The following is a 15,686-nucleotide window of genomic DNA, read 5'->3' on the forward strand; positions in this document are numbered from 1 at the left end:
CTCTCCTTCCCTCTTTCCTGATGAAGCAACCGTTTGTTGCTAAAGCTTGAATTTTGTGTGTATGTTTGTGTTTGTTTGTGTGTCTAACGACCTGCCAGCGCTTTCGTTTGGTACGTCACATCATCTTTGTTTTTTTTTTATATAATTACACTGACATAATCAACTTGCACTGACATGACAAATGTCATGGGATACAGATGGCAGTAGTATTGCATACACAAGGTATAAAAGTGCAGCGCATTATCGGAGCTGTTAACTGATTCACATGAAAAGGCTTCCAACATGATGTTGGCCTCACAGTAGGATTTAACAGAGTTTGAATGTGGAGTGGTAGTTGGAGCTAGACACCTGGTACATTCCATTTTGGGAATTCCATATTCCAAGAACCACTGCGTCAAGAGAACGCCCCGAATACCAAATTTCAGGCATTACCTCTCATCACGGGCAACCCAGTCTCCGACAGCCTTCACTTAATGACAGAGAGCAGCAGCATTTGTGTAGAGTTCGCAGTGCTAACAGACAAGCAACACTGTGTGCAGTAACTGCAGAAATCAATGTAAGACATACGATGAATGTATGTGTTAGGGCAATGCGGCAAAATTTGGTGTTGGTGAGCTATGGCAGCAGACGACTGACTTACTTTTGTTAACAACATGACATTGCCTGCAGCATCTCTCCTAGGCTTGTGACCATATTGGTTGGACCCTAGACTGCAAAACAGTAGCTTGTTCAGATGAGTCTAGATTTCAGTAGGGTGGTGCAGACCACACGAATCCATGGACCCAAGTTGTCAACAAGGTGATTTGCAAACTGCTGCTGGCTCCATAGTGGTGTGTGCTGTGTTTACAGAAGTAGACTGGGTCCTCCACTTCAATTGAACTGACCATATTATGTTCTACCCACTCGTCTAATACAGGGTGCCTAGGATCGCTAGACAACAATTCAAGCAAATCATATTAATGGAGTTTACAGTAAGTTAAATTAACAATGCTTAACTTTGCGTATTGACAAAGGTGTGTCGCAAGCAAATGGCGACATGCAGATAATCAATGTCCTTCGGGATATAAAATTTCTTTGCAAGCAAAACAGTACAGCTCATAAATCATTGCTGTAGCATTTGTATGACGGCTCATCTTCCACTCTGGCCTCGGCTAGGTGGTGCGGCGCTAATATTCTCTTTGTTAAGAGGCCGCTCCTGTCTTGGTATCTTCCTAGATAGGGGTTTGTGAGTGTACTATTGGCTGACGTTGTCTCACAGCCCTCTCTGCTCTTCCGTTCTTGATCGTCGCGCTTGCACTTGTCATTATACTGGAACATCCCCTCCCACCCCCACCCCCATCCCCACCACCACCTAAGCCTTCAGAAAATAATTCCGGGAATTCTTTCAGCAAGCTAGCTACAGTTTCAGCAAGATAGCTACACTGTCTTTTTGCATGCAGTGCAGACACTGACAACACATTGTCCTGAATGTTAAAACCAAACAAATCAAATGAATCAAGACCATATATATTCTCACAATCGCATGATTCTAGTGCCATAAAACTCACTGTTCACATATGCAAGCGATACGTGGCAGGCAAAGTACATTTTCCGAAAACGGAATTGTCTCGTCCATTATAAGCCGTCAGGTTGTGCTAGTTTTAGACGTGTGTGGGGAGCCTAACATTTCATATGTGTGACGATTCAGCGATGTAACAAAGGTGCCTGTGTCCAACTGAAAATTCACACATTTTCCACTAAGATGCAAATGAACAAAAAATTTGTTGGACTGGCGTAGCACTGAAGAAACTGCTCACTTGCTAGTTTTGCTAATGCCTGTTGCAGGCTTTGAATATACTGCATTAATGACATGGGCCTTGCGACTAGATTTTTGTGTGTGTACCAAATTCTTATGTTTGTTCCGTTGCAAACATATGGATTGTACATGTCCTTTCTTGCCACAAGCATAAAACACTGTGCTTATTGGGAGGTGCAGTCTTGGCGTTTGTGCTGTGAATAACACGAGGCATGACTTAATTCTGTTCGCCTGTGGAGCCGCATGTTTACCGAGCTGCTTATGCGGTGTGCAGAGTTGTTTATGCGGTGTGGCAAGCGAAAGCTGCTGCTGCTGAATGGGCCGGTCGCAAACAAGGGACTCGTCCTGACAAATTGCCGGCTGCTCAGATTTATCGGCTGAGAGGGCACGTGAATCGTACTGATCTAGTGTTTGCACTACTTGCAGAAATGATGGATCGGACTATTTCAAAATCTGTTCTCTTAGTTTGACATCAGTTACATCGTACAGGATCGCATCACACAACGTAACTTCTGAATATAAAGCATCACAAGCACATTTGAATTTGCATTTCCTTATCATACCCAGCAAATTTGTTACCCACTCGTGTTAATTTTGTTCTGACCACGTTTTACAATTAAAGAATTGATATCTAGCTGCTACCATATTTGCTTGTTGGTCTCAATAGTTTGTTAGCGAATCTTCAACCTGATCATACGAAAGTTCCCCTGGAGTGGTGTGAGGAAACAATTTCTGAGTGAATCTGAACACTGCATTTCCTACCATGGACACTAAATAGGGGAGTTCCACAGTGCCAGGTATGTTGTGAGCAATTATGTGGGCTTCAAGCTGTTGCAACCACTCGAGCCATTCCTATTCTTGTTCATGAAACTGGTGAAAAGGCAGTATAGCACGTGGCGCTGCTGTGTGTGTTGCTTGTGCTGCATTAGTAGTTTGGTTAGCCAGAAACTGCCATACCGTGTGTGGCAGCGAGGGTATTTGCTGGCTCTGAAACTGAAACATCTGCATTAGCTGCATTGCATCGCATTGCAGCTGTGGTTAATGAGCAGGGAGTGGGATAGGTGGGATGGGCATGTTGGAAGAGACAGATGCAAGAAACAGACAAGGCATGCAAGAAAAATAAGTACAAAAGCAAATAAAATTTCTGCAACACCCACCTGAAAACACTCTTTAGCAAAAACATGGTAAGAGACTGTTTAAGCAAGTAAACACCCTTGCAAAGAAAAGACAAACGAGAATTATGGCACCAGCAATACACAAAAGAAAATTCCGTGGCCCCGAGGCGCAGGGAATTTTTTTTTTAAATCCTCGTCATCAATTATTGCGTTCTGCCCACTTGTCTAATATAGGGTACCTAGGAAGCTGTTTTCTCAGATCACTAGACAACGATTCAAGCAGATCAAATTAATGGAGTGGAAAGTTGCCGCTCACCATGTAGCGGAGATGCCAATTCGTGATAGGCAGGAGTTTATTATAGTAAGTTAAATTAACAATACTTAACATTGCATATTCACAATGGTGTGTTGCAAGCAAATAGCAACATGCAAATAACGACTGTTCTTTGGTATATACAGTTTCATTGCAAGCAAAAGAATACAGTTCACAAGTCACTGCTGTAGTGTTTGTATGATGGCTCATCTTCCACTCTGGCATCAGCGCTTATATTGTCGAGGCCACGCCTATCTTGGTGTCATCCTAGATTGGGATTTACCATCGTACTATTGGCTGTCATTGTCTCAGAACCCCCTCTCTGCTCTTCCATTCTTGAACGTCGTGCCAGCACTTGTCGTTATGCTGGAACAGATCATTGACTGGAAATGGTTATTTTTGGCTAATTGGAGGTCATTTGCAACCATTCATAGTTGTCGTGTTCCCAAACAATGATAGAATTTTTATGGATGTCAATGCACCATGTCACTGGGCATAAATTGTTTGCGAGCAGTTTGAAGAACGTGTCGGTCAGTTTGAGCAAATGATTTGGCCACCCAGTACCTGATGTGAATCCCATCAGACATTTATGGGACATAATAGAGAGGTCAGTTTGTGCACAGAATCCTGCACCGGAAACACTTTCGCAATTATGGATATCTGTAGAGGCAGCACGGCTCAGTATTTCTTGATGAGTTCATTCCACATTGAGTTGCTGCAGTACGTCGGGCAAAAGGTGGTCTAACACGATATTAGTAGGTATCCCATGACTGTCGTCACGTCAGTGTATCTTTGTGTATTCCGATAAGCACTGGAACAGAAATAGCTGTTTCAAATTAAAAGTTAAAATATTGGTTGTAAATACAGATATCCCAAATCGAATGAAGTTCTTTTCTGATGACATTTTCATTGTGTATCCAAAAATAGATGGGGGAAATTACCTCTGACTTTCACTCAACCCAGGGGATGTGCTAAGAATTGTGTCCAGCAAAAATATTTCTTAGTATAAAAGTGAACTCGCAAGAGAGGTTTATTTGAATGTTAGTGCAGGTTTTCCACAGTCATGGATGGAAACAGTGGTGTCGTGAACTCCATATGGTGCACTGGTTTACATGTACCACTTGGTAGACACTGGATGTCAGACAAGTTCGACATGCTTTGGTCTAAAGAACTTTGCACTTCCACAGCCCCAGTTTAAACCACTATATTGCAACATATTGATTATAGTTGAAGGTGTCTCAGACAAATCTCGGCATCCCAGTGTGCTAGCTTTGAGGAACAGCGTCACAGGCATTAATTGTGATACATTACGCCATGTGTGTACTATAGACTTAGATAAAAGGCTGCTAATTCGTGCTAAAGGGGATACGGTGAATAATTGTGTTCTGTGTCCCATTTAAAAAATTATTTGTAGCATGTAATATTTTGTTAGGAAAATTTTGTTTAAAGAAACTGTTAATTTTTTCCATATTTTAATGAGGCCCGTTGTTCATTATCTTATTGTAAATGATTTTCTGGTCTAGTTTCAAACATATTCTATTAATATATTAAACATAACCGTTGGCAGTGTCTGCAATATCAATGATATTCATTCCAAGAATTTTCTAGGTATAATAAGACAAAATTTGTGATTATGTAAATATTTTTCTAGTAATATTTTGAAAAATATTAGGAAATGTTTCCTATTTAAAATTGTAGTCATTTAATATTCATAGTTTTTTCAATAAATTAAAGCCAGAGTCTCAAATACCTTTCATGGAGTATCGCTTTTACTTGACTCATGACTCAAAGAATGAAAAACTATTATTTGCTTTAGTCTGCAGTTGGGATTTTACTTTTTAAACGACTGTTGATTTTGATAATCAGGCCATCCACAGACTCACAGTCGACGAACCTGCTTAACCGAGTAGGAGCATCATTATTTTATCTTTATAGTGATGCATCGGCTCAGGTAATCGGGTTTGACAGTGGTGTACAAGGGGATTGCCTGGTGATCAAAACCTGTACTCATTTGACAAAAGTACAACTGTAAATTAAATTTTTTTACCAATTTTGTCGACCACTGTTCCATATAACTGTGTGTCGGGAATAGATAATATAACTGTAAAAATGTTTTTAGCTAGACATACATTGGTTTACAGGCTCCACCAATGGCAAGCGAGCCTCCATCACCGTGTCCTGCTCCGAGTACAGTGCAGGTGTTCGAAGAAGAGACGCGCATGAGTGCCGAGGGTGCAGTAGTTGGGAGAATGGCAGAGCCTGAGAGTGCAGAAGGCAGTCGGGCTCAGTCTCCGGTGCAGATCCCTGACAAGATCCCTGTGGCCAAGACACCAGGTAAGTGGAACTTTTCTGTCTCTAGCCGTATGCCACTGTCTGAGGATCTGAACACATGTTGTATATAGGGCCGCTTCCTCCCATTCATAAAATTGTGTGATCTAGTTAGTTATTGAGTAAACATGGGTGCTGTATTACCTGGCAAAGCGAATTGTAGACCTGACCACATTAGCTTCATGTTTACACCCAAAAAACAGAGATGGAAGAGAAGGGCAATGTGCACTCTGGTGTTCTTGCAAGTGGAATGCAGCCACATGCTACGTGTCTATACATCAATGCCCTGTGTAGCACAGGCGACCCACACTTTTGTTTGAGAATATTTTTTGTACATTATCTGTGTGATAACATTTGTTCACGTATGTGTCGGAATCAGTGTTTCATCTGAAGAAACCACTGGCAGTTTTTATTCTGATATTTCATTGTTTTGTAAAAATGTAATTTTGTGCATGTATTTCAAAACTGTGTTCTCTCACATGCACACGCCTTATTCTGGTACCTTTTAACCCATTACTGGCCAAAACTCTATCGGATCATTTTTTGCAAACTTTTATATTTAAATATGTTACATTGAGTGATTAATTGAATAAAAAGTTGTTTTGAAAATTTTCAGTTTATTAGAACAAAAACTACAGACCGTCCCATTTTTGGGACATTGGCCAAATGTGCTATCCAAATTCACAACCTTATTCTCCATGCATAATATTGTAAGAAACAACACAGACAATAAATAAAGAATGTTTTAATATTATTGAATGTCTATTCAGTATGAAATGAAGCAAAACACTTGTCATGTACACCAACATTGCACCTATCACAATTTTTTTTTTCCTTGCAGTAAGCACATCTCTTCTGCATTTTACTTGGCACAATGAAATGCTTTCCTGGATCTAGCCGTACATCCATGCCCACCCGTCCTCCCGTTAATTTGCTTCCTTGTGGTCCTCTGCGTTTTGCTACTGATCCTGTTTCCTTTGATAGGTAAAACAATACTATTCTCCGTCGGACATCCAAAAGTGAGAGCACGCCATGTGTTTACTACGCAGATATCTATCATCTGTGTGAATAATGGCCGCCACCATTTCTTTGATCTTATCCTCGTCCTATAAAGTGATATCTGCTTGTCCAGTAGATCTACGCCACCCATATGGGCATTGTATTCTTCAATGAGATGTGGTATTGTAACAGATATTTCCATTTTCTTTGCCCGTGAGTATCTTCTAGTAGAACTCAGAGGAGTAACAGTGCTGTAATTTGTTGCTACACATACTAGTTTGTTGTCACTCCATTTCACAACCAGAAGTTCATTCTCTTTGTCAAACATGTAGTGATAGAATCCTCGTTCCTTTTCTTTTGCCATTCTTTTCGAGTCTTTCACAGACATCCATCTGTTCATAACAAACACGCCCAGACAACTAAATCACAGCTCATTGTCGTCAAGGAACTACCAGCAGACATACTGTGTTGCCAAGTGCGAGAATGAAAAATCGGCAAATGTATAATTTTCCTGACATGAAGTACTTAGAAAAAAGTTATTTATTTTACATTTACAGGCATTATAGCAGTTAGTTGAACCTACAGGTGCAACAATAAAGGCTAAAAGCTCCATTGCTTACGTAGAAATAAGTAAAATATACACGTCCCAAAAAAAGGGACAGTGACCAGTAATGGGTTAAAACAAAATCTTATGCACAGAACAATTTTTTTGCCATTCTAGTATTGAAGTCCAATTCTCCGTGACAAAAGCTTTCAAGTTTTCACCAAGTCTGTATTTGTTTGTATTCTTCCCAACATAGCAGAAATTGCTGCCTCCCAAAAAACACATATATCCGTATCAGTGGGATATTTATTGTGAGTGCTATGCTTTTTCTTTCCTCTTTGCAGTCTTTAATGTTCCTGATGTTCCTTGCTTTGAGTATGCTCATTTTTTGACGTATTGAATTGCCAGTGAGCCATGTATCTTAGTAAGTGACCTTCCTGGAACCCAGGCCATGGTACTCTGTCTTCAACATGTAGCACAGGGGCATTCAAACAATCATGCTTCCTATGCTCTGTATGTGAATGAAATGGGAAGAAACCCTGACAACTGGTATAGTTGGACGTACCCTCTGCCATGTACCACATGGTGGTTTGCAGAGTATATATGTAGATGTGGATGTAGGTGCAGAACAACATTAACGATTAACATTGTGATGCTGGCACAAATATAAATAAAAATGCACATATACATCTAACAAAGGTGTTGAAACATGCTGTGTTTCAATTTTCTGCAGCAGCACAATTTAACAGATAAAACAAAAGAATAGGAGCACTAGAAACACAACTGTTCAGAGCTTAAATAAAAATAACGCTGCATAAAAAATACAGTATTCCAATGTGAAGGAGATGCATTGGGATGCTCCCGTGATTGAATTACATATGACAGACTGTAGATATCAGCAATGTAGTAAGCGAACATCGCAACACCAGGTTCTACTTAGTATAACAAGCTGAACACAGGCATAATGTCTTCCTCTGAATAATTAAGCCACATTCAAGCCTGTTGCCATTGTTGCAAGGCATTCTGTGTGGCCACGCAGTACAATTCAGAAGGCAAAGTTTGAGGTCATTGTGGAAGTTGTGGATTTTCTGGCTTCTTTAACAAGGGTATCAACTTCTTTGTTATGAATTATGCTGCAGCAAGATTTAAACCACAGAAATTCTATCATCTCTACTTGGATTTCACACTGGACGCATTGCCAAATGATTACCAAGATGCCTTAGAGATTGTAAAACTGACATAGAATCAGGTAAAACGAGGACTATGGAAACCTGAAGGGAGCCAATAAATTTTAAGGCTTCTAATGTCACTACAGCTCCCGCAGAGAAAACCAGTTTCCTTTGACAGTTGAAACAGTTTCGAGACTTATGTTTGTGGGCAGAGACATGCACATCCATTTTCTCTTTCTCTCTCAATGTGTGGAGCCAGCAGTACACACGTACAAAAAAATGCAACCATTACTTCAGTTTCACCATTTTGTTGACAGGGAATTGGAAACTTTTTTAAATTCCTTAAAATTTTTACTTTTTATTGTCAACAGTTACAGTATTTATATCAGGTGACTAGTTTCGAACTTTACAGGTTGATTTTCAAGCCTGGCCTGGTGCGGCTGCACTGACAGTACCTGGTCTTGATACTAAACGTCAAAGTGACAACACATGCTTCATAATGCTTGCAGAATGAATGCCACAATACACATGTGCCTCTTACCAAATCAAAACTTTAATTTTAACTTGGTATGTGGCGTGTATGGACTGTGTTTTGAAACTAGGTTTTTTGTTTGCTCTAGCTAGACAAATAATTGGCTGTGAGAATGAGCAGACTAAAAAATAAACCTAGCAAACACTGACATGCACAATTTCTCTCCCAACAGGTGCCGAAGGAGTTGGTGAAGAATCTCAGGGCAGTGTGATCAGCACAGCGACAACTGAAAGTGTGAAAAAGAAGAATCGTATGGAGGTGTGTGACGCAGAAATGTAAGTAAAATGTGTGTTCGCAGCTATCTTCGTATACACATGCACAGGCATTTGTAGTGTTTCTTAAGAGACTTAAAATTGGGTACATTAAACATTGTGAGACTGGCACTTACACACACTTAATTCCTTGCTCTTTTGCAACTGCTTGCAGCCTATATGTTATACCCTATAATACTGGATGCCTCTTTAAGCACGAGGCTGTGTGTCTTTTGAGGTTTTTATTTTATTGAGGTTCTAGTATTGGTACCACAGCTTCTTACACATCCTCTGTCTCAAATCATAATATGTATGTGCACACCTAATACCATTAGGCATAAACACACACACTCGATATGCTTCCCTAAACCTGTGTATCAATTCTTCTCATTTCGGCTTTGACAAGTACTATAATTGCAGCTGGTCCATTTATCCTGTTACCATAGAAAGTCAAGGCAAGGTGTTCAATCCTTTGGTCTGAATTGGATACGAGGGATGCAAGCCTCAAAGATTCTGGATAGTATCTTTAAATAATTAAAAAAAATGCTTATGCAGACAAAATTTTATTCAGAATGTTATTTTACTCTTCCGTTTACGAAATGTTTGATGTATTACATTTTTTACCATACTTGGAAAATATTGAACTTCAACTTGAATATTATCATCAGCCTTAGGCTCCGAACTACTAACCAATATACCAACGTAAAATTGATTACTCTGAAATACAGTATTTTATGCCTCACATTTACTGTCTATATCTCTCCAGTCTGTTACATCGTCTACTGTCACTGACTTGGTAGGTTTATTATACATAACAAACTCGTATGCGTTTTTACCAGTCTATTTGTGCCAAGGCACCCCAGAAGCGTCAAATCCTTGACAACTAAATTGTCCCAATTTATTGCTGACACACAATCTTACTTTTTCCATAGAACCAGATTCTTCAAAAAATTTCCTCCATGTCTGACCGTCATTTGTTGTTCTGTCCATCCTAAAATTAGAACTTTACACATATGCCTGGACTTTAACAATTACATTCCGGTACTTATTTTTAAAAAATTTAGTTCATCCTTAACATTGTAATGCCTAAATGCAGGAAATTTCACAGCGTATGAATCAAATTGGCCTGGTAGCTTCTCGGTTTTACCGCTGTAGCTGAACTTGACATTAAATGTTTCGACAAACTGCATTTTCCACCGACAAATTTTCCCAAACAAATGGATATTGTAATCCTATGCCTATAATGTGTCCATCATATCAGTCTGCGAACTGTCGGACATAATTTCACCCGACGAAATATCCCATATTCCATTGGGGAACACACAGGTGATGATGTATCCATCTCTTCTGTAACATATATACAATGTCCAGTGTGACAGTTAGCGTGTGCTACTAAAAGCCTAGACAACAAATCTTCATCTCTGATTGCCATCTCATTTTAAACAAAATTTACCAAACACCTAGGCGTAGTTGATAGGCTGGGTTGGTTTTTTGACATTTACAGTAACAGGCCAAACTTCAACAATTTTCTGTAATATACCAACAGATTGGTTCCATTTAGACTACTCAAATTCCTCAAATATGACCAAATGGCAATCAAGATTACAGCTGCTCTCTCTTTTTCACTTATATTTCTTGTCTTTTTCTGTCTCTTAAATGTACCAGGCAACAAAATCGTCCTTCCTTTCCAGTACTGTTAATGAACAAGATCCAGAATAAAAATTGGTCACACAACACGTTTCAAAATGGTGTGATTGTAAAGCGCAATGTACTATATTACTGTATTAAAAATGCACTGAGGTGACAGAAGTCATGGGATACCTCCTTATATGGTGCCAGATCCCCTTTTCCCCAGTGTAGTTGAACAAATCTATGTGGCATGGAATCGAAAAGCCATTGGAATTCTCCTGCAGAAATATTGAGCCATGCTGTCCCTAAAGCCGCCCATAGCTGTGAAAGTGTTTCCGATGAGAATTTTGTGCATGAACTGACCTCTTGATTATATCCCATGTTGGCTTATCTGTGTGGCCAAATCATTTGTTCTAATTGTGCAGAATGTTCTTCAAACCATTTCCGAACATTTGTGCCAAGGTGGAAGGTGCATTGTCATCCGTGAAAATTCTGTCATTGTTTGAGAGCATGAAGTCCATGAATGGCTGCAAATGGTCTCCAAGTAGCTGAACATAGTCATTTACAGTCAATGATTCATGTAAACACAATCCACACCATTATGGAGCCACCACCAGCTTGCACAGTGTGTTGCTGACAACTTGGGTCCACGAGTTAGTGGGGTCCACAACACACTCAAACCCTACGATCACCTCGTACCAACTGAAATCGGGACTCGTCTGACCAGGCGACGGTTCTCCAACTGATATGGTTACGAGCCCAGGAGAGGTGCCACAGGTGATATGGTGTTAGCAAAAGCACTTGTCAGTCATCTGCTGCCATAGCCCATTAACTCCAGATTTTGCTACACTGTCCTAACATATCATTCGTTGTATGTCCCACATTGATTTCTGTTGTTATTTCATGCAGTGTTGCTTGTCTGTTAGCGCTGACAGCTCTACACAAACACTGCTGCTCTCGGTTGTTATGTGAAGGCCATCAGTCACAGTGTTCTCCGCGGTGAGAGGTAATGCCTGAAATGTGGTATTTGTGGCACACTCTCGACACTGCGGATCACGCAATATTGAGTTCCCTATTGATTTTCAAAAGGAAATGTTCTTTGCATCTAGCTCCAATTACCATTCCACAGTCAGTCTGTTAATTCCCACGGGGCAGTCATAACCACACCGGAAACCTTTCCACACGAATCACCTGAATACGGATGCACTGTCCTTGTATACCTTGTGTGTGCAATAACAGGGTGTATACGACCCGGGACAACCTGGAGATCTGGGAAAAAGCCGGGAATTTTTTCATCCAGAAGAAAACCGGGAAAAACCTGGGAATTTCTTAGAATTTCGGGCATTTTTCATTGTTTTAGTTTTCTGTTAAATTTTTGTAGTTTTGACTGGTAAGAACTGATACTCTTAACAAAGGATACTACTGTATCCTGTACTGCAGAATAATACTTCAACAATAAAACATAAACGAGAGAAAAAAAGCAAAATAACTTAAATTGCAAAGGAAATGCGCCACATACAAAAATGGCACACAGTGCTCATGCAAATGTCTGCCAACAGCAAAATGTGTCAAAGGCTTTAGAAAGACTATGCAATGCTTCATAACAACAAATTGCCTCCGATGAGCATGAAGTCACAACGGTTTACATTAGATTCATTTTAGCAGTTACGAGTGGGCTCATGCACATGCACAGTTGAGTCACGTTTGAGTAGTAGATTCTCCTGCTTCTGGCTACAGGAATCTGTGCAAGCAGTCGCAGCAAGCAGCTAGATGCTACCGGGTAAAGGGGGCGCCAAATTCATATTCTTGTAGGGAAAAAAACTTGTTTCGCAAAGCGCCTAGCATCCAGCGCACATTGGTCCATCGATTATTCATATGATTTTGAAACGCATCCCTGTTGGTTTTTGAACATTCTTGAACACATCTTAAGTTGATTTCTGAATGAATCATAAGTTTATTTTTGAATGCGTGCATAGTTTACGTGATGTGTCTGTCAGGAGAATCTTCGTCGCACCTAGAAATAAACTTTCCGCAGACAAAAGGGGACAGGGCTATACGAGCTGAGCGGAGTAAAGCCGAACGGATGAATGCCAATCACTGTCTGATTATGTGGTTGATGGGTTTGCGAATGATGAGCATTGTTATAATTACTAGCGAAATTCATAGATTCAGACTACCAGAGTGGAAATAAACGACTAACAGGAATAACAGGTGAGAAAGATTACGTATTATCTTCTCGGTGTGTCCAAGAAAATGAAACTTTGACAGAAAATTTTTGGCCAGCTCACTACAGGACCAGTTGTACAGTCCCCAGCTAGCAGCCGCTTAAGTTCTATTCTGGAAGCAACACAGAAAACGTGTTGTACGAACATGTAACAACACCTAACCGGAGAATAATTGTGGGATAACTAAACCTGTGATTCTGACAGGGTTAGTGAAGTTAATTGGCGAACAAATTTTGACAATGACAGGAATAGCTACAGCATTGGTGATGACAAGATTGTTTGTTCGAACGAGGAAGGAGAAGAAACGGTGACGTCACACAAATTATGGAATAATAAGACGATTCCGATTTTATAAAAAAATTTCATAATACTACTTTTCAAGCTCATGCTTGAGAAACTGGTGCATATGAATGAAATGTGAAACTATTTTCTAACATAAAGCTTTTTGCTTGTAGTAGGCGTAATAGTCATTTGATATTGGTACTTCGTGAATTATATTCTGTCGTGTTATAAAAATGACCATTTGTGCCAAAACAGTCTCGTTTATTTGGCTTGTGTTACAAAATTGCTACAATATTAGAAAGTCCTATTTTGTTTAATTCAGCACAGAGTGACAAAATAGACTTAACCGGATACAGAAACTACACCAGTCTTGGGTATTACTTGTATTAACAGATTTTTCAGTATTATATAACGACATTTTGATTTTTCATGTAGGAAAACGTTTGAAGAACTTTGAGGTAATAGACTCTTTCTCAGAAAGGAAAGCATGCCATGTGAAGCTGTAGCAAGATTAGAGAGAAAAAAATGCTAGGAGCTAAGGATTTAAGAAATGTGTACTTTCTTGCTTGTCTCTTGTCTTTATTGGTTTTATGTATCCTATATTTAATTTTATGTCACACAAAACAGCAACGTATTAGCTAATAGGCAATAAAGAGTGCAAATTTTCTGAAGCGTTCTTGTTCTCCCGATTACAAATAATCCCATCCCCAAATAAACCGGCCGATTGGGAGCTGGAGAGGCACCACAGGACATTAAAATTTCCACTGTCCTGAATATAGTTTGATGACATCTTTTACAAAATATACATGTTTTAATTCCACAGAGCGAAATACAGTGACGTGTGATAGAAGAATGCTGTCTGAAGAGGCTTGGCACTGCACTTTGACACACTTTGCACTTTGAACAAATAACATGTCTTACATTTCTTCGAACACATATGTTTTAGGTTTCAGCCTTTTCAGAAAGATGTGCGCTACAAGATGAACATATTTTTGAAAATTCGATTTTTTTCAGTATTTACCCGGTCAGCAAATATCGTAGATTCGGGGCTGATGCGTAGAGCAGTGTGAGTTATAGTGGGTAGTCTCCACGTGACCCGTGTTTACATTTAGTGATTTTGCTGTTTACCCTTCGTTCACTCTCACGTCAAATGAAAACAAAACGGAAATCTGTGGCTGGGAGCTATTAAGTGAATTAAAATATGTTCACATAATTACGGAAGGCTAACATATGTTTTAGTTTCAGATTTTATTTTATTTTCACCTTTCAGACAGTCAAGCGTTAATCGCCTTGCAGAACAATTTAGTTATTTTTGTCTGTTTGATAAAGAAATTTGACTTTTATTAAACCACAGAGGCAGTCAATGTATTTGAAACGAAATGTGTAATTCCACAGTACTGGCTAGTTTCAACTGTTTGCTGCATTTCAAGGGTATGTATGGCATTATGCCATAATAAAGAACCAAACATGATATAATACAGTACTGATGATCCAAGAAAATTTACATCCCGAAGATAGTAACTGTTCCGAAAGAACAAATACCAATGATGACCATGCAGCTTCTCTAGAAAGAAATGATAATTAATCGAAACCCTCAGCTGCCAACAGGTGTTGTTGATATACCTCAATGGAGACAGATGAACCTGTGTGCCCTGACCGGGACTCGAACCCGGGATCTCCTGCTTACATGGCAGATGCTCTAGCCATCTGAGCCACCGAGGGCACAGAGGATAGCGCGACTGCAGGGACATATTCCTTGTACGCTTCCCGTGAGAACCACATTCCCAACTGTCCATAACCTACATTTGTAATGTTCCTAAAGGATATTTGCCCATTCACTCATTACTCGCGCGATCTAAGGTGACGATTCCCGTAAGAGTTTGAGCAAAGTGTGCGCATTCGCACAGGAGGAGGTCAGTGGCCGGGTAGCCTTTCACTATACAGTCAGCTATACAGAGCGTTTGACTCTCATTTAAAAATCAACTCTTTGATCATGAGCCATTTAGACGAATTTCGAACCCTGAAGATCAGACCTGTACGTCATTATTAAAAATTTTACTGGTATATTTGTGTGATATATCTTAAAGTGTAACACTTGCAAAAAAGATCAACATTATATGCAAAAGCTTAGCTTCTCTTGCAGCTGATTAACCTTAGAGACCAATATTATATGTGAAAGCTGTGCTTTTCTTGTAGCGATACTATGTATATTAATTTAAACTATTGACTTTCCCTGTTTGTGTGTTCATGCTACTTACCAGTGATGTTGCTGTTGACTGACTACGTCACGTGTCCTATGCTCTGAATATCCGCTGTCATCGGCTGGTGAGATCACTACGACTATGACTGGGTTATAAAAGCGCATTGCAATCTCGATTTCAATGATTCGGATAGTAGAATACGGCGTTTGATGGAATTCCAATGTATACTTTCGTAATACGAAAATACGCAACGTACATGTTGCTGCACACCAAAGATATTTGCAATACGTATCTTTTTCCCTG

At 39.7% G+C, this 15,686-nt stretch overlaps 1 protein-coding gene and 1 non-coding gene across 2 annotated transcripts in view; one reads left to right on the forward strand and one right to left on the reverse strand.

Moving 5' to 3' along the window:
- Positions 1-15,686, forward strand: part of LOC124716743 (microtubule-associated protein futsch-like) — a 281,674-nt gene that overhangs the window by 98,800 nt on the left and 167,188 nt on the right. The window contains exons 10-11 of the mRNA XM_047243286.1: positions 5,365-5,557; positions 8,968-9,070. Coding sequence (XP_047099242.1) covers positions 5,365-5,557; positions 8,968-9,070 — 296 coding nt within the window. The remainder of the gene's footprint in view (positions 1-5,364; positions 5,558-8,967; positions 9,071-15,686) is intronic.
- Trnat-ugu lies at positions 14,831-14,905 on the reverse strand. The gene has a single exon. It is a non-coding gene; the product is annotated as a tRNA-Thr (tRNA).

This window comes from Schistocerca piceifrons, chromosome 9, assembly GCF_021461385.2.
Source record: "Schistocerca piceifrons isolate TAMUIC-IGC-003096 chromosome 9, iqSchPice1.1, whole genome shotgun sequence".
NCBI classification, from domain to species: domain Eukaryota; kingdom Metazoa; phylum Arthropoda; class Insecta; order Orthoptera; family Acrididae; genus Schistocerca; species Schistocerca piceifrons.